Source organism: Choloepus didactylus, chromosome 4 (genome assembly GCF_015220235.1).
Source record: "Choloepus didactylus isolate mChoDid1 chromosome 4, mChoDid1.pri, whole genome shotgun sequence".
Taxonomy (NCBI): Eukaryota; Metazoa; Chordata; class Mammalia; order Pilosa; family Megalonychidae; genus Choloepus; species Choloepus didactylus.
This window is the reverse complement of record NC_051310.1, coordinates 39,480,421-39,504,809: the sequence shown is the minus strand read 5'-3', so window position 1 is coordinate 39,504,809 and position 24,389 is coordinate 39,480,421. Positions and strand designations below refer to the sequence as shown.

General features: G+C 33.4%; 1 protein-coding gene across 12 annotated transcripts in view; it reads left to right on the top strand.

Annotated features, from left to right (window-relative positions):
* Nucleotides 1–24,389, top strand: part of PCNX1 (pecanex 1) — a 206,691-nt gene that overhangs the window by 33,698 nt on the left and 148,604 nt on the right. For 10 of the 12 annotated variants that reach the window (XM_037832388.1, XM_037832395.1, XM_037832394.1 and 7 more), the window contains exons 2-5: nucleotides 8,903–9,111; nucleotides 18,402–18,507; nucleotides 23,600–23,645; nucleotides 24,064–24,153. In XM_037832388.1, coding sequence (XP_037688316.1) covers nucleotides 8,903–9,111; nucleotides 18,402–18,507; nucleotides 23,600–23,645; nucleotides 24,064–24,153 — 451 coding nt within the window. Of the gene's footprint in view, nucleotides 1–8,902; nucleotides 9,112–14,617; nucleotides 14,721–18,401; nucleotides 18,508–20,204; nucleotides 20,260–23,599; nucleotides 23,646–24,063; nucleotides 24,154–24,389 lie in introns of those variants that run through there. The other 2 variants (XM_037832398.1, XM_037832399.1) reach the window with 2 other exon arrangements.

The window sequence follows — 24,389 nt, the reverse complement described above, 5'->3', positions numbered from 1 at the left end:
GGAATTTCTCAAAAAGGTAAAGAGGCAGCCAACTCAATGGGAAAAAATTTTTGGAAACCATGTATCTGACAAAAGACTGATATCTTGCATATACAAAGAAATCCTACAACTCAATGACAATAGTACAGACAGCCCAATTATAAAATGGGCAAAAGATATGAAAAGACAGTTCTCTGAAGAGGAAATACAAATGGCCAAGAAACACATGAAAAAATGTTCAGCTTCACTAGCTATTAGAGAGATGCAAATTAAGACCACAATGAGATACCATCTAACACCGGTTAGAATGGCTGCCATTAAACAAACAGGAAACTACAAATGCTGGAGGGGATGTGGAGAAATTGGAACTCTCATTCATTGTTGGTGGGACTGTATAATGGTTCAGCCACTCTGGAAGTCAGTCTGGCAGTTCCTTAGAAAACTAGATATAGAGCTACCATTCGATCCAGCGATTGCAGTTCTCGGTATATACCCGGAAGATCGGAAAGCAGTGACACGAACAGATATCTGCACGCCAATGTTCATAGCAGCATTATTCACAATTGCCAAGAGATGGAAACAACCCAAATGTCCTTCAACAGATGAGTGGATAAATAAAATGTGGTATATACACACGATGGAATACTACGCGGCAGTAAGAAGGAACGATCTGGTGAAACATATGAGAACATGGATGAACCTTGAAGACATAATGCTGAGCGAAATAAGCCAGGCACAAAAAGAGAAATATTATATGCTACCACTAATGTGAACTTTGAAAAATGTAAAACAAATGGTGTATAATGTAGAATGTAGGGGAACTAGCAGTAGAGAGCAATTAAGGAAGGGGGAACAATAATCCAAGAAGAACAGATAAGCTATTTAACGTTCTGGGGATGCCCAGAAATGACTATGGTCTGTTAATTTCTGATGGATGTAGTAGGAACAAGTTCACTGAAATGTTGCTATATTATGTAACTTTCTTGGGGTAAAGTAGGAACATGTTGGAAGTTAAGCAGTTATCTTAGGTTAGTTGTCTTTTTCTTACTCCCTTGTTATGGTCTCTTTGAAATGTTCTTTTATTGTATGTTTGTTTTCTTTTTAACTTTTTTTTTCATACAGTTGATTTAAAAAAGAAGGGAAAGTTAAAAAAAAGAAAAAAAAGAAAAAAGACAAACAAAGAAAAAAAAAAAAAGATGTAGTGCCCCCTTGAGGAGCCTGTGGAGAATGCAGGGGTATTCGCCTACCCCACCTCCATGGTTGCTAACATGACCACAGACATAGGGGACTGGTGGTTTGATGGGTTGAGCCCTCTACCATAAGTTTTACCCTTGGGAAGACGGTTGCTGCAAAGGAGAGGCTAGGCCTCCCTGTATTTGTGCCTAAGAGTCTCCTCCTGAATGCCTCTTTGTTGCTCAGATGTGGCCCTCTCTCTCTGGCTAAGCCAACTTGAAAGGTGAAATCACTGCCCTCCCCCCTACGTGGGATCAGACACCCAGGGAAGTGAATCTCCCTGGCAACGTGGAATATGACTCCCGGGGAGGAATGTAGACCCGGCATCGTGGGACGGAGAACATCTTCTTGACCAAAAGGGGGATGTGAAAGGAAATGAAATAAGCTTCAGTGGCAGAGAGATTCCAAAACGAGCCGAGAGATCACTCTGGTGGGCACTCTTACGCACACTTTAGACAACCCTTTTTAGGTTCTAAAGAATTGGGGTAGCTGGTGGTGGATACCTGAAACTATTAAACTACAACCCAGAACCCATGAATCTCGAAGACAGTTGTATAAAAATGTAGCTTATGAGGGGTGACAGTGGGATTGGGAATGCCATAAGGACCAAACTCCACTTTGTCTAGTTTATGGATGGATGTGTAGAAAAGTAGGGGAAGCAAACAAACAGACAAAGGTACCCAGTGTTCTTTTTTACTTCAATTGCTCTTTTTCACTCTAATTATTATTCTTGTTATTTTTGTGTGTGTGCTAATGAAGGTGTCAGGGATTGATTTAGGTGATGAATGTACAACTATGTAATGGTACTGTAAACAATCGAAAGTACAATTTGTTTTGTATGACTGCGTGGTATGTGAATATATCTCAATAAAATGATGATTAAAAAAAAAAAAAATGAAGTATGCTAAATCTACTTTGCCTGTGCTCTCTAAATGAAACACCAAAGCCTAGATGACAGCACATCTGTTTACAGCATGGTTTACTGAATATTTTAAACCCACTGTCGAGACCTGCTCAGAATAAAAGATTCCTTTCAAAATATTACTGCTCGTTGACATTACATCTGGCCACTCAAGAGCTCTGATGAAGATGTGCAATGAGATGAATGCTGTTTTCCTGCCTGCAGCCTATGGATCTAGGAGTAATTTCAACTTTCAAGTCTTAGTACTTAAGAGAGGAGTAACTCTTCTACTGTGGATAAAATGCTATTAAACAGCATCGCATGCTAGAGAAAAATCTTTTGTGAATGTAAGTGTCAATCAATGTAGCAAACTTTATTGTTGTCTTATTTTAAGACATTGCCACAGCTACCCCAACCTTCAGCAACCATCAGTCAGCAGCTATCAAGATGGAGACACGACCCTCCACCAGCAAAAATGATTACAACTCTCTGAAGGCTCGGGTTATGGTTAGCATTTTTTAGCGATAAAATGTTTTTAAAATTAAGGTATGTACATTGATTTTTAGTCATAAGGCTGTTGCACACTTAATAGGTTACAGTATAGTGTAAGCATAACTTTTATATGTACTGGGAAACAAAAAAATTTGTGCGACTTGCTTTATTGCAGTGGTCTGGAACTGAACCTGCAGTGTCTCAAAGGTATGCCTGTATTGTGTGAACAGTTGTTTTTTTCTACCACACTGTGTGTTAGTCAGAAGAGGGAATTATTCACTGGAGTTTTTGAAATGAAAAGTAAGATAAGATTATTTCATGATTGTGATAATTCTAGTTATAATCATTTGTATGATTACAAGTGCTTTCTCAAGGGTCCCATCAGTAATATTATCTTGAATAACTTGTATCTATGGCTGAAATACCACAATTGTTTATGTTAAGGATTGACTGTCAGAATTTAAGAAAACTAAACAGTGATGTTAGTGGCTCAGTCTTCCAGCTTGTTTCTCAACATTTGATTTTCTTTCCTCTCTGAAGAGAAGACAAGGTGAGGTATTCATCTATCCAGTTTTTAAGAGAGGGATGATCTTATTAAAAACATCCAAATGCAGATCTCAGTAATGAGGCTTACTGCAATTTGGGGGTTTATATTTGATATGAGTATTTAGGAGTTGTTAATGCTTCCTGCTGTTCCATTTCCAGTGATGTATAATTGAGAGTTAAGATTTTTTTTAAATTCTTGGAAATAAGGAGTAAGGTAAGAAACTGCCTTGATGTGGAACTTGAAGGCTAAGTCCGTTATTGAGATACGTATGTATTCCTTTGTAAAAGATGACAGTTAATATGTTCTCTGTTTAATATGAAATATTTTTATTACTATTAATGTTTTAGCTCTTTTTAAAAAATTTTAAAGTACGTACTCATTGCAAACAAAATCAAGATATAGAAAAGTGTAAAATTTATGTTTGGAGTATAATATATTTTATTTAAACAATTTGCCTGTCTTGCTGCATATAATTGTAGTTTCCACTGCTGTATTATATTCAGTTGGTCAGTATTCTCCAATTTTCCATTTTCTTGGTTGATTTGTAATTGGGTTTTCCCATTTTTTGGTACACGTCTGCTAGTGCTCCATGTGTAATAGATTCTCTCAGTTTTCTGCTTAGGAGTGGAATTGCTGGGTCTTGACTGAGATATCGGTTTATATTTCTACTAGCAGTTTAGAACAGTTCTGGTCCACTAAATTTTCATCTGATTTCATAATATTTGTCCATATGGATGGGTGTTAAAGAAATTCTTGTGGTTCTAAATAGTATTTTCCTCATTACTGATGAAGTTGAGCATGTTTTTCTTATGTTGTTTTTATTGGACACATTTTCTCTGTAAGGTCTTTCATCCATTTTTTCATTGCTTTGTTTTCCTTTTTGTTAATGAATTCGAAGGAGTTCTTTCGTGTGATACATACATATATATAGTTAATCCTTGTTGGTGATACATGTTTTAATGTGTCTTTCCCCCATTTGTGACTTGTCATTTACTCAATTTATAGTGTCTCAATGAGCAGAAATTCTTAATTTTAATGCCGTTGAATCATCATTCCTTTTATGATGTGTGTGCTTTGAAAGTCATACTTAAGAAATCTTCCATATCCTGTCATAAAGATATTCTCTTACATTTCTTCTGAAAGTTTTAACGCTTTGCTCTTTACATTTAAGTCTTTAATCCATCTGTCCATTTAAGAAATTAAAATGTGATGAATTTTTACCAAAAATGTGATGAATTGTCACTTAAAATAGTTAACATGTTTGCTGAATGCCCATTAAGTCTGTGATATCAAAAGTTTGGTAAACACTGCCTTAAATAATGAGGTAGTTGCAATAATGGAAAAAAACACCAAGTATACATGGTATCTTGCTTTAATGATGGGTGTTTTAAGAGATTTGTTAAAAATTTTTCCGCATCTTGACCTCAGTTGTGTGATGCCTGCCATTCTGTTAACTTTTAAATTACAGGCCACTGATATCTGACTGAACTCATTTGTATACTTGAATATAACTATGCAATAAGCAAATTCCAAAAATCAGGATATTAATCATAGCATAGGATATTAGTCATAACATGAAGAACTGAAAAACACACAGCTTATCTGCTTTGATTTTGTAACTTTTTGATATATAATATGTAGAAATATAAGATACGTAAGATATATAAGAAGAGCTGCTTGAAACCTGCAGCAACTCTGCAGGCCTTTATTCTTGAACTTGCAATGTTGTGACCTTTCTCGTTTAATGAGTGCCTGATTTGTCTGTCAGTATTACACAACCAACTTTACCATTTTCATTCTCCACTGTCCATTGTTTTTGGTATTTGAGGAAAGAAGTAAAATCAGGCTTTCCATTTAAACAGTTGATACTTACAGGCAGACCTTTATGTAAAGATAAAACAGATTGGCATTTGTTACCAGAGAGAAGTTAATGTACTTGCTTGCATCAGCACTAATTTGAAGATGACATGTATAATAAAATACAGTATATAAAATATTATAACCCAAGGAGATGAAAAATACCCTTCTGGAAATATTAGTACTTTTAAAATATTGGTTGTAATGGAACATAATTAACATTAAGTCAATAAGTGCTTGCTAGGAAGATAAAAATAGAGATTTTAATTTAGAAATTGGTTGTTGAATGGGATTCAAAGATTATATCTTTAACAGAAAAATAAGCAATTTAATCTTCTAAAATTTTTTTTCTTCAGAAAAAACCTGCTTTCCCATGAGATGCTGCTTGTTGCTATATAGAGTTCTGATTGTCTTTGAAAATATGATTTGTGTGAAGACATGGCATTGATTAAGTCTAACTGGATAAAATATAAACATAAATAGTAAATACCACTCTGTTTGTTCTTTTGGTATATAATCTGTGAAAATGAAGAATAGGTGACCTAACTAGTTTCTAGTTTCTTGGTGTTTGATTTTTGAGGACTATTGAAACCAGGTAAAGGTAGACACCATTTAAAAATTTCTTGTATTATTATTTAATCGCTATTATGGGATGTTTATGATCCATTGATATTGTCTTCATTTCAGAGCCCAATGAAGTAATGCAGGTAGAACAGGGAGAAAGTTTAAACAAAGTCACAAAACAGCCCAGTGTGTTTCTATTCACTTTTATCCCTTTTGGGAAAAGTGAAACTATTACAGCACCTCTGTCCTTAGTTATCTAGAAACCTCAAGGGTAACTACTGACACAGCTTAAGCATTTAAACCACATAGTGTACAATAAATGGATAACTTTTTTTTAAAATTCATTTTGTTGAGAGATATTCACATACCATGCAGTCATACAAAACAAAGCATACATTCACTTGTTCACAGTACCACCACATAGTTGTGCATTCATCACCAAAATCAATCCCTGACACTTTCATTACCACACACACACACAAATAACAAGAATAAAAATTAAAGTGAAAAAGAGCAATTAAAGGAAAAAGAACACTGGGTGCCTTTTTTGTTTGTTTGTTTGTTTTCCTTCCCCCAGTTAAATGGGTAACTCTTGTAATTTAAGTAGAAAGTACAATTGTTATTCATATGGAACTCCTTTCCAATATGAAATGGTCACTTAAATTATTTTTGTTTTCAGTCTTTTAAATGTTCAATATTTTTAAAAAAAGAAATTCTCTACTTTTTATATAACTCATGCATATTTTAATGTGTTTCTTGGCATTCAGTTATCCACTATGCTTAGCAATATAATAGTAGGAGGAGTCAGTTCATTTAGATCTGTTTTAAGCATTCATAATCTTTTCTTTCACTCTTTGTGTAGTGGCAAATACTTTACACCATTCTATTTTTTCTCTTTTTTGTTTCCCCATTTGGAGGGGCCATTAGTATTTTGTCTTCCCTCTGAGTAATAATGTTGGGGTTGTTGCCTTTCTATCCACTTACTATAATCAGTCATTTTTATCTTAATATGGACTATGGTGAATTAGGATGGAACTCTGATTTATATTTCATTGTCACTTTACATTTAAAAATGGAAGTGGTAACATAGTGTTATAGTAAAAGGTGCAGTGAAATAGGTATCAAGAAGCCTGACTTAATTTTTTTTTTAATTTAAAATTACTTTTTTTATCAAATAAAAAACATTTCCAAACAAAACAAAACAAAGCAATGGGAAAAACAGATATCCTGAAATAACTTAATTCCTTCCAATATGCTCCTACCATACCAAAAGAAAATTAACGAACCATGGTCACACCTGAGCATTGAATTTTGTTATTAAATATGTGGATAATATTGGGTAAGTCATTCAGATTTAGTAGGTCTCAATTTCCTTTCTAAAAATGAGGGTGTTAAACTAAATGATCCCCCAAATTTCTAGTTCTGTGTGAACGTTTCATATGGAAATCAGCATCACATAACAACACAGAAGTTTTGTAAATACTCTATGCAGTTTACATGTTTGTACATGTGTGCATGTGTTTACTTCGAAATTTTTGTGAATTCTAGTGTGTGTGTGTGTGTGCATGCATGCTTGTATTCTTAAGGGTGGCCACTTTGCCCAGGACAGGTTATTTAGGGCAGTTTTGTTTTTTTTGCAGTCAATATTAGATTTACTAAAGCTATAAATTAAACAACTTAGTTGTAACTTAACTTTAAGCTGTTTATAAAGTTAACACATTTTAACAGTTGTTTTTAAGAGGTGTGTGTGTGTGTGTATATATATATATATAGAGAGAGAGAGAGAGAGAGAGAGAGGGAGAGAAGAGGGTGCTCCCTTAAATTTAAATTGCATTTTTAAATTTAGTATTCATTATTAAATACTTTAGATTGTGTGACAGATCTTCCCAAGAACTTAACTTTTCTCAATCTGATATTACAGATTTTATTAAATTTTAATACATTTTCAACTTAGAGTCATAAGCCTAAACCAGTTATTCAATAACATTTTAAATTGGAATCAAAATTTAGTGTTAGGTACTCTAATACGCATGGTTTTGTATTTAAAAATACCAAATCTATTTGCCGATTATGCCCAGATCTCATGCAAAGGTATTAAACTGTGTGCTTGATTTACCTTTTCCACCCCAATTCCAGCCTGCAATCTTTCCCTCATTCTCCCTTTGAAATAACTTTTATTTTAAAATTACTTTTATAGTATCTATATTTTTAATCTGCCTGGGATTAAAGACCCCAAGGAAACAAAAGTTTATCATCTTGAGCAGTTGGAGGTTACTTTTCCAGGAAAATTTGGGATTATATTCTCAGATGCCTGAGGTTACATTTTATAAAAATATGTGGGGTCTAGAGCTACAGGGTGGTTTTCTTATGAAAATGGGGATAAAGTGAACCTAGTTCCTATTGACTTTGACAAGGGTGATGCCAAGGCCATGCCTTCAAAGGGGGGTGGTCTCCGAGCCTGCTACCTCTATAATCAAGTTCTACCTCACTAAACCCTCAAGTGATGGGTCTCTGATTCTCACACCCCGGTTGATTCACTGAATTATTTCAATTTATTTATTGCTTGATTCTGTTGTGTTTTTTATTTTTTTTAGTTGACAGGCTACAGTTTTTTTAAGTATTTTAAAATAAAATTGGGTTTTGCATATTTTCTATGTCTTATCTGGTTTTACAGTCAATTTCAAGGTTATTCTCATGACAATTTTAACTTGTAATTTTTTAGAATATAAAGAATGTTAATATCCTGAAAAAAATGCAGAGAGCACCTAAACAGGCATTATGTGCATTTGGGTCACAAGCCTGACATTCTTGAATCATGTAATGTGACACCTTAGCTCTTTAGTCATTTCATAGTAAGCTGTTTGGTGTGGACTATATACCACTGCTGTCCAGTGGACATATAATGGCAAGCCACCCATGTAATTTAAAATTTTCTAGCAGCCACATTAAAATAAGTAAAAAGAAATAGGTGAAATTAATTTTAATATATTTTATTTAACCCAGTATATTCTAAACATTATCTTTTCAACATGTAATCATTATAAAAATTGTTGTTATATTTTATTGCTTTCTTCCTGCTGAATCCTTGAAATCCATTGTTTTTTAATACTCACTTCATGTCTTAATTTAGACTGGCCACATTTCAGGTGTTCAAAAGCCATGTATACCTAGTGGCTACTGTACTGGCTAGTGCAGACTTTTAGACTTTTGTAACTTGGTGATAGTAATGTAATTGGTGTTTTGTATGAATGTGTTTTAGTTACCGATTTCTCTATTTTAATAAAATGTAAATATTTTAAAAAGCATATGCTTATTTTCTTTCCTTAAAGGCCCTTCCTTCTTCCATGATTATAGTAGCAGTTTATTGTCCTGTGATAGCTGCTGTTTTCATTGTTCTGAAGATGGTTAACTATCGACTACACAGAGCTCTGGATGCTGGAGAAGTTGTAGATAGGAGTGCAAATGAGTTCTCAGATCAGCCAGCCAAAGCTGAACAAGGCAACTGTTCAACCAGGAGAAAAGATAGCAATGAACCAAGGTAAGGAAAACGGTGTTCCTTAGTTTGTAGATTTGTGTGTGTGTAACGATGTGATTGTTGTATTCTACCTGTTCTCTCTATGTGATCTTAAGGTAATATTGGATTTTACCACTGTGGATACAATGAGAATTACAGATTGTAATTTTAGACAAGAGCAAAGCTAACTGGCATATTTGAGGATCAAATCAATACCCTTGGTCTTGTTACTAAATAACTTTAGAACAACGTGCTACCATAAGGTAATTATTCACACCAAAGGCCAAAACAGATGAAAACCAGCCTAAATAAATAATACAGCACGGCTTATAAATCTTAGCATTTCATTTTTTATTTACACATAAATAAAATGTATTCAAGATATATATATTAAGCAAATTGTGATAATATTTTACTTGATATTTATACTCTGCATTTTTTACTTAATCTAATGTTAATATCCTTCGATTTTATATTCCTACCTTAGAAACTTAGTGGTTCCTTTTCTACATCTTTGCCTGACTGAATTCTTAGGATTCAACTCTGTGGAGATGTAACCTCCTCCTGGAGGCTTTCACTGCTATCCTGGCTAACAGATTCTCCTCATCTTTCACAGACACTTTCTATCCCATTACCTCGGTCCCACCCACTTTCTCTTTCTGAGAGAGGCATCTACTTTATTCATAGTCAAAAGTTTCTTGCAACTTTATAGAAATAATAGGTGCTACTAATATAACTTAAAAAACAATTGCTACATGAATACTTGTCGTGTATAAGCTCATTCAATCCTCAAAACAGTTCTGTGAGGTAGATGTTGTTGTTATCCCTGATCTACAGATATGGAAACTAAGGTGAGAAGGATCAAATAATCCAGGCAGTTAGGCTTGGAATCTATTCTTTTAACCACTATGCCATGTTCCTACAAAGTATAATATGAAATATTTCAACTACCCAAAAATAAATTGTATAATGAAGAGCATGTATGCATGTAAGTAGAGTTTATGTATGTGTATTTTCTAGTACATTGAATGCCCTTCTTTACCACTTTTCATTTTTCTCCCTCCCTTACATTATTACCTTGATTGTTCAATGAACAAATATTTTACCCTATAATAATTTTGTTCATATCATTAATGAGTATCTAAAATTATCCTAATCATTTATTTGCATTTGTAAGCTTCCCAAAGACAGGAGCCTTGATTTTCTTATAAGCCACTATATTCGTAGGTCCTTAAACAGTACCTGGCACTGATACGTGCTCAGTGTTATTAAGCATTACATCATCCCTGATGCTTGAATTTTAAAAATCATTTAAACATGGTTACATTGTTTTTTGAATCAAGAGGGTTTATTTGGTTACAAATTTATAGTTTGAAGGAACATGGTTAAATTTCTTACTATAATGTATCAGAGGTAGAATTACTAGAAAAGCTACACACAATTTTAAGTGTTTCTATATATATATTGCTAAATTCTAAAGTTTTTACCATTTAATTACTGTGACCAGAAGGCTGAGCCCCTCTGTTTTTTTGCACTTTTGACAACACTGAGTATTTAGTACTTTGGGAAAACTGTGATATCTCATTGTTTAATTTTTTGGTATTTGGATTACTAGTGAAATAGAGATATTTTTCTTGTGTTACTGCTATTTATGTTTGTTATTTTTAAAATTTTATGTTTTTCTATTGGTGGTTAGTTTTTGATTTGGAGAAGATATTTATGAAGGATATTAACTCTGTCTTCTGTGTCAAATAGTTTTCCTCAGTTTATGCCATTTTATTCATCTACCTGTTTATAAGCCACAATATATTTTTTGTGGTGTGTTTTATCATTATTTATTTCTGCCTTTGATATCAAGTTTTGTAAGATCTTTCCTTCCCCCAAATTATATATTCATCTTTATCTAATTTCAGTATTTTTATATCTAATTTCAGTATATTTTACTTTTAAATTGTAGTCAATCTGAATACACTCTGACTTATTTTTTTTAGGTTTACTAGGCAGTTGTCCCTACACCACTCATTGAATAATGCATATTTCCCCAGTCATTAAAAATGCTATTTCTTTCCTGTGACTTACTTAATATATAATTTTGTCAGTTTCTTTGTTTCATTTTCTACCCCGTTAATCTTTTTCTTCCTTTCTATATCAATATTGTTTTTATCATAGTAGTTTTATAATATGCTTAATATTTAGCAGTAAGAATCCCTCAAAATAATGTGAATCAGTACTTTTTTCCAGAGTTATCGTTTTTATTCTCATGCATATACTTAACTTAGGCTTTTTTGAAGCATCCCCCTGTGTATTCATTCTCCAAAAAAATTCCATTAGAATTTTGATGATAATTGTATTAAATTTGGAGAGGACTTCCACCTTTAAAACAAGAAGTGTTCTCATCAAAGAACCTGTTGTATATATCCATCTGTTCACTTATCTTTTATGTCTCTCATAAAATTACCGATTTTTATAAATGGATTTTGCACATTTCTTAAGTCTTTTAAGAAATGTATGGCACCCTTGTAAAATGGATAAGAAAACTGAATGTGGACTGTGTACTTAGTCTGCCTGGGCTTGAATCTCTTGCTAACTGTGCAATCTTGGGGAGATTACTTAAGCTTTTTATGGCTTGGTTTCCTTATATGAATGAAGAGAGAATAACAGTACTATCTCATAGGATTATCATAAGGAATAAATGAGATAATATATATAAAGCACTTAGAACAATTCCTAACACATGATAACCACTCGATAATTATTAGTGCTGCTTGTTTTCAGATATAGTGTTTCTAATTGCTCCTGTAATTGAATTCTGTTAGTTTTAAAAAAAATTTTATTGTGAAATACATATATTCCAAAAAGTATATTTAGATAATAGTAATAAAGTAAATAATTAATTACCTACCATGCAGCTTAAGAAACAGGACATTACGAAGTATCATACAAGCTCCCATGTAACCCTTTCCATTTCATTTCATTCTTTTCCTTTTTAGGAGTAACCATTATCTTCAATTTTATATTAATAATTCCCTTGCTTTTCTTTATTATTGTACAATCTTTGTAAGTGTTCCTAAACATACATATTATTTACCTTTGTCTGCTTTAGGACATCCTAAAGAGAATCATACTCTATGCATTTCCCTATGAGGAAAATTTTTTTGCTCAGATTATTGTATTTTGGAGACTCACCTATGTTGCTATTTCTGCCTATAGTTCATTCATATTCATCTCTGTATAGTCTGCAACTAGCGGAATACACCCCAATTTATTTATCTGTTTTTCTTCTTATTGGCATTCATATTATTTTTAATTTTTTGTTCTATAGCACATTATTGTATGTGTCTCCTGGTACACATGTATATCTATACTGTATATATAGGGCATTTTCATGTTCAGTTTAATAAGGTAATTCCAAGTTGTTTGTCAGAATGATTGTGTGATGGCATATGAAATAGCATATGAAAGTCTTTTGTTCCACTTCATCATCAATATTTGATATTGTTAAACTTTAAACATTTGCTAATGAGGTAAGTGTAACATGTATCTCATTGTGACTGTTAGTTAACATTTCTGATTACCAATGAGGTTGAGCATCTTACATTTTATGGTCCATTTAGGTTTTCTGTTCTTTTAAATGCCTATTTAAATCCTGTTTCATTTTTCTTTGGAATTGTCTTTTTTCTATTGATTAATTTAAGTTATTTATATATTCTCACTATTACCCTTTATGGGTTGTATATGTTACATATATCTTCTCCCAGTTTGTGGCTTGTCATTTCAATTTCCCTAAGGTATCTTATGATTTCCATACATTCTTAAATATAATATGATCAAATTTATCATTTTTTATAGTTGGTGTGTTGTGTCTTGTTAAAGAAATTATTTCCTACTCAGAGATCAGAATGATTTTCTCTGTGTTGTCTTTGAAAAGTTTCATGGTTTTTTCTTTTTCATTTCAATTCTACATGAAATTTTTTTAGTCTGTGGTGTCAGAGATTCCAGACTTATTTTTTTCTTATATGAATAAATGATTTTCCAAGTATTTGTTAAACATACTGTCTTTTCACTGATGTTCTACAGTATTCTCTGTCATAAATGAAGTTCCATATGTGATGGTATATTTTTGGGCTCTCTTTTCTGTTCTGTTGGTCTTGTTGCCTTTATGCCTGAGCCTGTGCTATTACCACACTATCCTAAGTACTTGCTTTATATAAAATGACTACTTTGTTCTTTTTCAGGAGTGACTTTGTTATTCTTTGCCCTTTCTTCTTTAATAAAAATTTTAGGATCTGTTAGGCAAGACCTTCAAGAACTTGATTTTTTTTATTGGAATTATGTTGTCTTTGTTAGACCCATCTGGTGAGAACTGATCCCTTTACAGCATTGAATCTCTCCTTAGTCTTCTTTAATGTCTTTCAGAAAAGTTTTATCATTTCTTCCATTAAAAGGCTTACCTGTCTTTTGTCAGATTTATTAAACTATTGTTTAGTTTTTCTGCCATTGTAAAATTGTTTTTTATGATTGCATTTTGTTTTTCCCTCAAATAATAGAGCAGTTTGCTTTGTATCCAGCAACTTTTTCTAAATTCCTTTTCTATAGATTATATATACTTTATCTATAGGCTATTTCTTGATTTTCTATAAAAGATGACGGTTTTTTTTCTTCCTTTCTAGCCCTTGTACTTGTTTTACTTTATTGCTGGCTATGACTTCTAGTTTTGTGATTAAATTGAAATACTATTGTTGGACATCCTTGTCTTTTTTTCTAATCTTAAAAATCATGTTTTTAAGTTTTAACCATTAAATAAGGTATTTCTTGTAGGTTTTTGTTATCTTCTTTCAGCCGTCCTCCCACTTGTGAATCTCGTGTTCCGTTCTGAGGAAAAGAAATGAACAAAAAGATAGATACTTTTATTTCCAGAGCCTGTCACTGTGCTTGGTACTTTAAAGCTGTCAATTTGTTCCATGAATGAATTGAGTGAACGTAGTAGAACTGTTTGAACTTTATGGCTTTCATTGGTCTCTTTTTGATGTGGTATAGCAATCCAAAAATGTTTGTGTTCTTCAATTTAAATCTTTATCTTAGGGAAAGAGTGAAAGTCATTAATCTCTGTATTACATTTCTAATGCTTCAGTAGAGGAAGTTTGTGCATTGAGTTTTAGAATTGGAATACAGATATTTTGGAGACCATATTTCCTCTCTGTTTCTCTTGCACTAATGCTTGGGATATGGTAAATGAAGGATCAATTTAAGTTATATGCAGGTGAATTTTAGGCTAAGTTTCCTGAAGAAGATTTATTCTGTTTAGGGACTTTGTGTTTATCTATCATACTATTACGAACATCATTGTAATCTAGGTTAGATTTGTACGTGTAGTACTATAATGGTGATGTGATATTTCTGATTAAACCCTTAGCAGTTGATGATACTAATAATCAACAAATTAGTTTGTGAAGTCTCCTCTAAAATTCAGATTAGACCCTTGCTGCTTTTCTCCCTTTCCCTGTACCTGGTTGTTTTTTTTTTTTAACAGATGGGGAAATTAAGGCATAAAGGTAGTCCCTGAATATTGTGTATTGCTTACTGCAGTAGACCACTTTGCCTCTGTGAGAATTGTAAACTACTATACTTTCCAGGTATGTGCTGAAATCTCTATTGCTCAACACCTGCAAGTCTTGCTAATAAAGAAAACTCTTACTCAGCTGTTTTGTATGTTCATATATATATATATATTAAGATGTCTATAGCTTGGCTAAAAATTTTACCTCTGAATTTATGGAGAAGAGAAAGAGAAAGATATTTTGCTTGAGGATTTTTTGTAAAAGATGCTGTCCCCTTTTGTCCTTCATCTCTGGATGTTGACAACTGACCATTAGTTCTAGATTGTTCGTTCTCAACTAGGGGTGATTTTTCCTCCCAAGGGACAACTGGTAATGTCTGGAGACACTTTTGGTTGTCACAGCTGGGGAGAGTGCTGCTGGCATCTAGTGAGGAGAGGCCAGGGATGCTTCTAAACATCTTGTAATGCCCAGGATAGCCTTCTACAATAAAGAATTATCCTGCCCCAAATGTCTGTAGTGCCAAGGTTTAGAAATCCTGCTATAAAGATAGTGATCTTTACTTTCATTTTTGAAGTGGTAATAGAACTTCATTGCCTAGTTGCTGAAAGGAGTGGGTGTGCCTTGTTAAAAGAAAATGGATTTTGGAATTTACAGACCTCGAGTTCAAATCTTCTGTCATTCCTTACTGGTTGTGAGCTCCTACATTCAGGTGTGTGAAAAAAATAAAGAAAAGAAAAAGAAATAATAAATATGATAGCCTAGGTAAGTAATATTTGTAGCCTCACCTCCCACCTGTACTCAGTGGGTTATTTCCGTAATGTGTGAAAGCCTTCTTTAAAACTCGTGAAAGAAAGGCTTTCCCTGTAATAACTAGCAGCAAATGGAACCTGTTTCATGATCTTTGGTAGTTAATAGCTGTATCAGTGACTCAGTTTATGTTGTTCATTCCTCTGAGACTTTAAGTAAGTTTTTATACCCCTTGCTTTTCAGTTTTTTCACCCATAAAATGAAGATAATATTTATGTTATAGGCTTTAGAGACGAGTTCAGGAGAAAATGCAAATAAAGCTCTGGAATGTAATAAATTCTCAGTAAATATTTGTTTTTATTTATTACTAACAATAATACCGTATGTTCAGATTGTAATCATTCTGATTTGTTATCAGAAGTGACATATATGACCAGGCAAGGTTGCTCATCAACTGAATACTTTAATTGGGTGAATCATGTGGTGTGTGAATTATATGTCAATAAATCTGTTACATATTTGGGGAGGAAAAAAAAAAAAACCTAGGCATGATGAGGACATTCTGTCCTTTCTGTGGTGTTATGGTTTTTATTCCTTAATTTTATCTTGTCTTCCTATTTTAGTTTCCTAGCTGCTAAAGTAATTACCATACAATGAGTAGGGTTAAACAATGGGAATATATTGGGTCCCGGTTTTGAGGCTAGAAGTAAAAAATCAAGGCGTCAGCAAGATGATGCATTTTTCCCAAAGACTGGCATTCTGGGGTTGGTGGGCTGCTGGTGATCGTTGGCCTTTGGCTTTTTTGTCACATGGCAGTGCACATGGTGGCATCTCTAAGTCTGACTTTCACTCTGCTTACAAAGAGCTCCAGTAATCTCTATTAAAGCCCTTCTTGATTTCGTTAGACCACACCTTAATAGAAGTAACATCTTGAAGAGATCTTATTTACAATGGATCCACACCCATCAGAATGTGGTCCAAGACCAAGAACATGTCCAAACTGGGGTACACAGTTCAATCCACCACACCTACTTTTTCTGATTCTATAGAATCTAAGAGAATGCATTCCAGTGGAGATAACAGTATATTGCTGGTTATATTACTCATCACTAATTCACTATGGTGATAGCTATCTCTATGTACGCACTTGAGGTTTTTCCAGTTCAGAAGAATAATTCTCATTCTGGCCTATGTAGCTTGTATAAGTAAAAACAAAGCAGCCAATAATGGAATGAACCTATTCCATTTTTCTCACACATGGGAATTTATACTCTGAATTGGCTATCACTGTGTTCTATTTTGTAAATGGATAGCAAGTTAGAAAGCTTTCTTTCCTTACTGAACATGAGTTAGCTAACTAGGGTCAATTGCTCTAGGGTTAGGAACCCATTAAGCAAACTTTATAGTTATGAGACCATTAGTAATAAAAACACACTAGAATTCCTTAAATAGAAGCTATGCTTGTAAGCAAATTCTTTTGATTGCAGCTATCATAATAACCAACCCAAACAGGCTTAAGGAAATTTATGGCTCATATTACTGAAAAGTCTACATGTGAGGGATGTCTTTAGGTGGAGCAGTATGTGGGACTTCAAATAATCTCTTCATGACCTTGCTTCCCTTCTTTCAGCCAGGCTCTTTTCTTTTCCATTAGTCACCTTTTTAGACAGGCTGTCCCCTCATGGTTGTGACATGACTGCAGCAGCTCCAAGCCTTAAGTCTTCTCAGCATCAAGACCAGCAGAAATAGAGAACTTGCTGTGTCAACAATAGAACACTCCTGGTCTGATTCATACTGCCTGAGTTGGGTGATGTGCTTATTTGAGACTTAAATTCTGTAATCAGAGGTATGGGATATGCAGATTGACTTTGCCCAATGGAACCTACCCCTAAATTTGAGAGTGGGGTCAATATTACTCAAAACCATTTGGGATGAAACAGTTCATCAGAGAAAAATTGATTTGCTTTTTTTTTCCACCAGTAGGTTTAATTAGATACTGGATGGCAAGATAGTTTATATCCATTATAATATCCAGCATATATAGTAGAGCTTTAATCCTGATAATAATAGCTAAAAAAGAGGGCTTACTGTGTGTATACCAGGTAAAATGAGTAAAATACTTCTACTGAAAAATAAGACTATAATTTTTAGACCTGAGTTGTTCTAAAAGTTGTGTTCCTAATGGATTTATTATAGCATTTTCTAAGTTTGTTATAATTTGGTGTGATCTTTTTTCCCTAATTCTAGAGTTCCTGTTAACTTTAAGTACTATCACTGTGCTTTCCCAGCTCTTTGAACTTAGCACTTTCCTCTCTTGTCTTTCTAATACCTGTTATTACTATATAACATCATTTTACTTTTTTTAACTTATGCCTTCTAACTCATCACACACCAATCTAAAATCTTAGGTTTCCAGTCCTGTAAAACAAGTTAGTGTCCCAGCTAAATTCTGTTAATGTAAAAAATACGGTTGCTAAACACTTGATTAGAATGACTGTTCTGTTATGTTCCGCTTTGTGTCATGCTGCTTAGTCAGAATGTATGCTCTGAGAGAGATTGGATAGTGTTATATCTCATTACTTTCTGTGTTTATAATTGGCCCATTTCTCTTTGCTCTTGGGAAACAAAAGGCAAAACATTCCCCTAATAGAGTGGTTTGATGACACATATCATAAAATACTTAGTATGCTATACTTGTAATTAAGACCAATTTCTAATGTTGGATTAAGTGTAGACAGTTTGGGATAAGAGTCTGAATTTTTTTGAGTAGTGACATGGTTATAAAATAGTTCTAATTATTAGACTTATAAGTGAAGAATGAGCAATCGGTACTATATATATATATATAGTATACTAAATATATATATATATATTTTTAGCTCTTTGCTCTATTAGAAATCAGAACCTCACAGTTTTCTAGAAAAAAGTGTAATAACCTTAAAAAAAAAGAGAGAAAACCATTGCTGTCAAAATTATGAGTTATTCTCAATCTCATTTTTTTCCCCACAGTGATCCTGGTGGAGGGATTGAAATGTCTGAGTTCATTCGAGAGGCCACACCCCCAGTTGGTTGCAGTTCAAGAAATTCCTATGCTGGTCTAGATCCAGGCAATCAGGTAGGAACCTGTGCTGCTGTTTGCCTTTTTCCCTCCTCCTAATGGTGGTCCTGGGTATTCTCATTTCTGTAACAGTCAGTTGATGTATGGACTTATCTTTCTGATCAATCATTTTTTGATGGTTTATTTATATTCTTATTTTTAACTGACTTTCCACATGAAGTATATTTTTGCTGAGCCTGTGCTAACATGCTCATTGCTTGGGGATATAGTTGTGATCAAGACAGTTGTGGGCAGTGTCCTTATGAATCTTAGCTCCTAGCTTGTGCTGTCTAATTTACTTCACACCATCCCCGTTGGAGAGGTATGGATATCTATGGTTATCTCTACCTTAAACATAGCAAAGAAATTGGGTAACTTGCCCAAAATCGCACAGTGCTCAAGATCTTTTTTTTTTTTATCTTCATTTTATTGAGATATATTCACATACCACGCAGTCATACAAAACAAATTGTACATTTGATTGTTCACAGTACCATTACGTAGTTGTACATTCATCACCTAAATCAATCCCTGACACCTTCATTAAGTGCTCAAGATCTTAATGGTAGAGCTAGAAGTAGAATACAAATCTGCTTTTGCCAATTTTGATGTCTTCCTGCTGTGTAACTTTAACTTAAAATAGTAACTCTGAAAGTATTATTATCTCAAAACTGGGCTGAGATAGCCTGCTGTACTTTCATTCTGTCTAACCTTGGCTGGGCTTTTGCTGCTACAGTTCTCTTATGGATCCTAAATTAACTACCCTTATTGAATTCTTCTCAACTCTTTTCAAACATCTCCTACACTAATCTTGCTCACCTCAGCAAGCAATTTTCCCAGCTAGAATAATATTCTGTTTGCATAGGATAGTAAATTTTGTGAGAAAATTTAGAGGTCTTCTCATAATAGGATTTTAATAGGACTTTAGATTGCTGGGTTTTATGTCATTCTTTTAGCCATTTTATTGTGTAAAAGAAGAAACAGTTGATTTGTATATGGGTCTAGGCTAGAGCTCACTTTTCTTGATCCTCTGTCCATTCTTCCTGTGTTACACTGTGCTGTTTGTGGGTTCAAACTTCTCTTCTGTCCTCTGCTTCCTTTCTACTCCAGAGAGAGACTTAGTCCTCTTTATTTTCAGGGCTGACCCCAATTCTTGCGCTAACTGTCCCCCATTCCTCAAGATTTCCAGTGTCCTTGTGTTGCCCCTTTCCATTGCAGACGGGGGACTTATCTATGGTATTTATTTAGACTTATTTTTTGATGTATTATGATACGTAGCAGTTTATAAGCTTCTCCAGAGTAGATTTTCCTCTCCTCTCCACTACCTACTGTATTGCCTTGTGCACAGTAGACTTTTGCTAATTATTTTATCTGTATAGATAATAGAAACTTAGTGCTAAAATCAAAAATGGCTCCTCATATAACAATGAATAAGTAGCAGACCTTAGTTCTCCTGACTGTCCCATGGAGTTTTACTCTTCTACATTGTTAGCCCTATACTATCTAAGAGCAGAGTTATAAAGAGACACCATATTCTGTAAATCAAAACCTTGAGAAGGGTCTTGTTTTCTAACATACTTGGCCAGAAGATTTGCTACTATTTGAGTGTATTTCATGATTTAAATTTAAATAGATGCATTTTTGGTAACAGTTTTATTTGTGATTGAATGTAGTATAGAATAAGTAGGTCCTTAAACCTATCTTTCTGTAATAAGCAGATGGAGTGGGAAATGATGTCTGAGTTTTAAAAAAAGAACATTGTGGAGAAAGGTGAGATATATCATATTTACTAGGATGATACTTCTACTTTTTATAAGTTTAAGTTTTTACAATGCTGGTTTGAAGAAAAGTGTTACTATCCTTAGTCCTTTTTGTTTGTTGGCCTTGTATTTTTCTGTCTCTTTTTAGGGAATGAAAATACTTAATCCTTAAATATGGTTACACATTTTATATTCTTGATTGATCCTGGCCTCTCTTCTTACTGATAAATGTAGGAAATGTCAGATTACCCCAGAGAATAAGTTTGCATTTTTCCAAATATCTTTTGGAGAGCTATGCCTTTTTTCATTTCTTCAGTAGAACACGTGAAAGGGCACAGCAGTGGCCAGCCACCTTTGGAGGCTCTCTGCTTTTGGCATCATGTCCATTGGAGCTTGCCCTGCTTATATAGGGAGGAGTCCCATCTTGAATGTAATTACAGCACAGGCACACATAAATGCACAACATATCTATTTGAATTTTCCTTAAAATAGTTGAATAAAAATGGGCAAATATTGGAGACTACTGAGCCATTTGGATTTTGGTGTTGTAGTTTTATACCATTTATAACAAAATAAATGGTAGACATAATTATTGTTACCCTGTAGGAAAGATGAAGACTTAGAGGCAGGCTTTTTGTGTATCAGTAGAGATATTACTGATATAGACCTATAGTTGTTTCTTGTACATATTTTATTACATAGTATTTATCAAACAGTATCGTAATTGTTTGGTCACTTAGATGCTTTCTGTACTAGCTAATGAACTCCTTGAGCATGATGACTATGTCTTAGCAATTACTATCATGTTTTCCATCTTCTACCTTTACTCTTCCCCTTCCGTCCTCTACTTTGCATTTCCTTTTCCTTTGTATTTTTCCTTCTCTTACCCTCACTTTTTTTTTTTTTTTTTTTTTTTTGCCACTTGTCTTCAAATGTTGTAGTTCTTGATATAATTCAAGGCATTTTACTTGTTCTAGGGTGGTGAGTGGGACTTATCCTTAAAGAGTTTGTAGATGTGATAAAAGTAACTAAAATTAAAAATATGATAGATGTTCCAAGGAAGTGTGAGCGCAAGATACAAAGCAATAACTGCCATAAGAATGGTATAGAAAAAGGGCTAATGATTTCAGAGGAGAAAATAATTATTTCTAGTTAGGGAAGCAAGGCTTCATGGAGGAGGTGGGCCTTGCCTGATCTCTAGTCAGAAGCAACATCTTTCTTCTCTGACACCCATAATCTTTCCTAGACCTTATCTATGGCACTTATCAAAGAGACTAAACAGTAGACTATTTTAATTTTATGCAAACTACTTAAAAACTTATGTATACATATGTATAAAGACACATTTATTTTCCCTTAGTTTTTTCCTTTGCTAAATGTGTGTGCATTTTAAATAAAAGACGATAAGGAAAAAGAAGAAAATAAAAACAAAAGTCATCCGTAATGCCATAATAAAAAAAAGTTTTAAACAAGTGAGATGATAGTGTGCATACTCTTTGGAACTTGATTCAGTTTACTGAATATTTCATGAACATGTGTTTTCATGTTGTGTATTCCCATCAATGAAAGAAAGAATGTTAAGTGTTTTTCTACAGTGACACTTGGGGGAATGTGTTGCCTTCTTTTATTTGCATGTACCATAGTTTATATACTCAATCCCCTTTTGTTTCGCATGTAAATAGTTACTCATGTCCATTCATGATTCTTTTATTTTTTTGGTGGATTGGTGGGAGATTTAAGTAAGACAGAAAAGCATGAGGAATAAAATATAATCCGTTGTATCAATTAAGAATGCTTTTGTCAGCAAGTAATAAAATACTCAACTAATAGCGACTTAAAGGGAACACTTTGAGGTTTTAAGTAAACATTGACTGCCATACCCATATTCATTTTTTTTTTTTTAAGTTTAAATTCCTAGAAGGGTGTGCATAGAGCAGTGTATTTTTGTTTGTTTATTTGCTTTAAATTTCTGTTTGGGAAATTGTATGTTTATTATTCTAGCATAAAAATAACTTGTTAGTTCTATAACTTGTCTAGAGGGAATGATAAGAATGGAATTTTCTTTTGCAGTAAAATGTTCTTTATTTCTCTCTCACTAATTGCACTGCCTTTTATGATTGAGAGTGGAAATTAGGAAAAACTACTAGAATTATGTTTAATAAACAGTTCAAAAATATTGCAAAGCTTATTTTTATTGACTGCATCAAGAGGTTATTAGTAGTTGCAGCCTGTATATGTATTTTTACTTCTTAGTGTCATAAAACGTATATACAGAATAGTGTACAAATCTTAAGTGTACAGCTTGATAAATTTTGCATATGTATGCCTTCATGTTAATTGCCATTTAGAGCAAGAAAGCCCACCACGCCCTTTCAAAGTTCACATTAACTTATATTTTAGGCACTTTTCATGTTGTATACTCTTGTTAAATTGAATTAATGAAAGACTTGGTAGAATATAAAGTGTTTTATGAAAGCTCTGAATTTTATTCTAAGATGCTGAATTTGCTTGACTTTTTTTATTTTTTTCTTCTTTGAATCCCTTGCAAACAGGCTATAGCAACTATTAAGAAGACTTGTTGATTTAATAACTATCCTATTGATATTGGTTGTCTTAATGTGTTCATGGAATTTATGATATTGTTTGTATGATTTTTATGGTACTATAATAAATGATGACTGTGAAATTTTAGGTTAGTGTTGTACTGTCTTGAATATAAACAGCAGTAAGAATTCAGCAATCAGGTTTTAGTTTTCTATTTATAATTTGTGCTAAAAATTCATTTTTTATGTGCATGCCTTAACTTCATATTCTTATTAAATATATTTTAGCAGTTTACAAAGAAGCACTTGCTTTTTGTCTGGAACTCAGGAAATTTCATATTGAAACACTAATAATTTGACAGCAAGGTTTAGGGGTTCTTTATAGCATATGTTAATGTGTTTTGTCCTCCAAGCCTTTCTTTTATATACCCTGAAAGTCTTAAGTTTGTTCTAGATAGACCCAACACATGGTTTTGCTTTTGTTATAAGAAGTGGTAATAATTTTATGTATGACATGGGCTGCTTAAGCTTGAAAGCATTTGGTCCTGGGAGCTCCATTAATTCTGAGCATGCAGATGGATTCAGTATCTCAGTATATCCATAATATATACACAGCATGTGTAACAGCAAACAGCTTGTGTGGCTCTGATATAACATGCCCAATGGGTACCTTTTCATATTGGTAAAAGTGAGTGTGATAACATGTTTTGATGATACAATATTGTTTGATAGTCTTGCTAGTCTTTATAGATAGTGCATATAGCTAGCATTTTAATTAGTTTTATTTACTTCATGTCATGTTTTCAGATTGGATCTGGTTCCTCTCGTCTTGGAACAGCAGCAACTATTAAAGGTAGAAGTGATCTAACTTGAAAGTTCCTGTAACTTTCTGTTTCATTTTTGGTTATAATAAAGATAACTGAATACCATACATTCAAATGTAATAAAAAATCGTTCCTGAAATCATTGTATAGATAAAATTATATGTCTTATATTGAAGTATACTTGATTTAAATTGTGTTCCCCCTTCATCACATTGTGAAATTTTCCATATTATTTGTTTTGAACTGCTGTGGGAATAATTACGTGGTCTGATACCCCATGATACTTCTTGGTACAGTGCATTTTCCATTATTGTAACTGGGATATACCAAAACTGCTTTAGTTGATATATACCTGCCATGCTCCTTGATGTCCTTCCTTGGTTATTCTACTCTATACAGCCTTGACTTTTAATAAAATGTCCTTATGTGTTTCTCTTAAATTTGTAGGAGATACAGACACTGCTAAGACTTCTGATGATATCAGTTTAAGTTTGGGCCAGAGCTCTAGTCTTTGTAAGGAAGGAAGTGAAGAACAAGGTAAGAACGTTATACTTCCTGTAACATTATATGTTGTTGTGACCAGGGTTGAATTTGTGGAATACTCCACTTACACTTTGGCAGTTTTTAATTTAATATGGTATTTTTAAGAAACTTGAAAATACAGTGATTTCCTGAGCTAGTGTAATACAGTGTTAAGTGCTTTTAGCTTACTGGAATTCAGTTACACATGCTTTGTCAAATAAACATGGAGAAAGAAATTTTATGACCATATG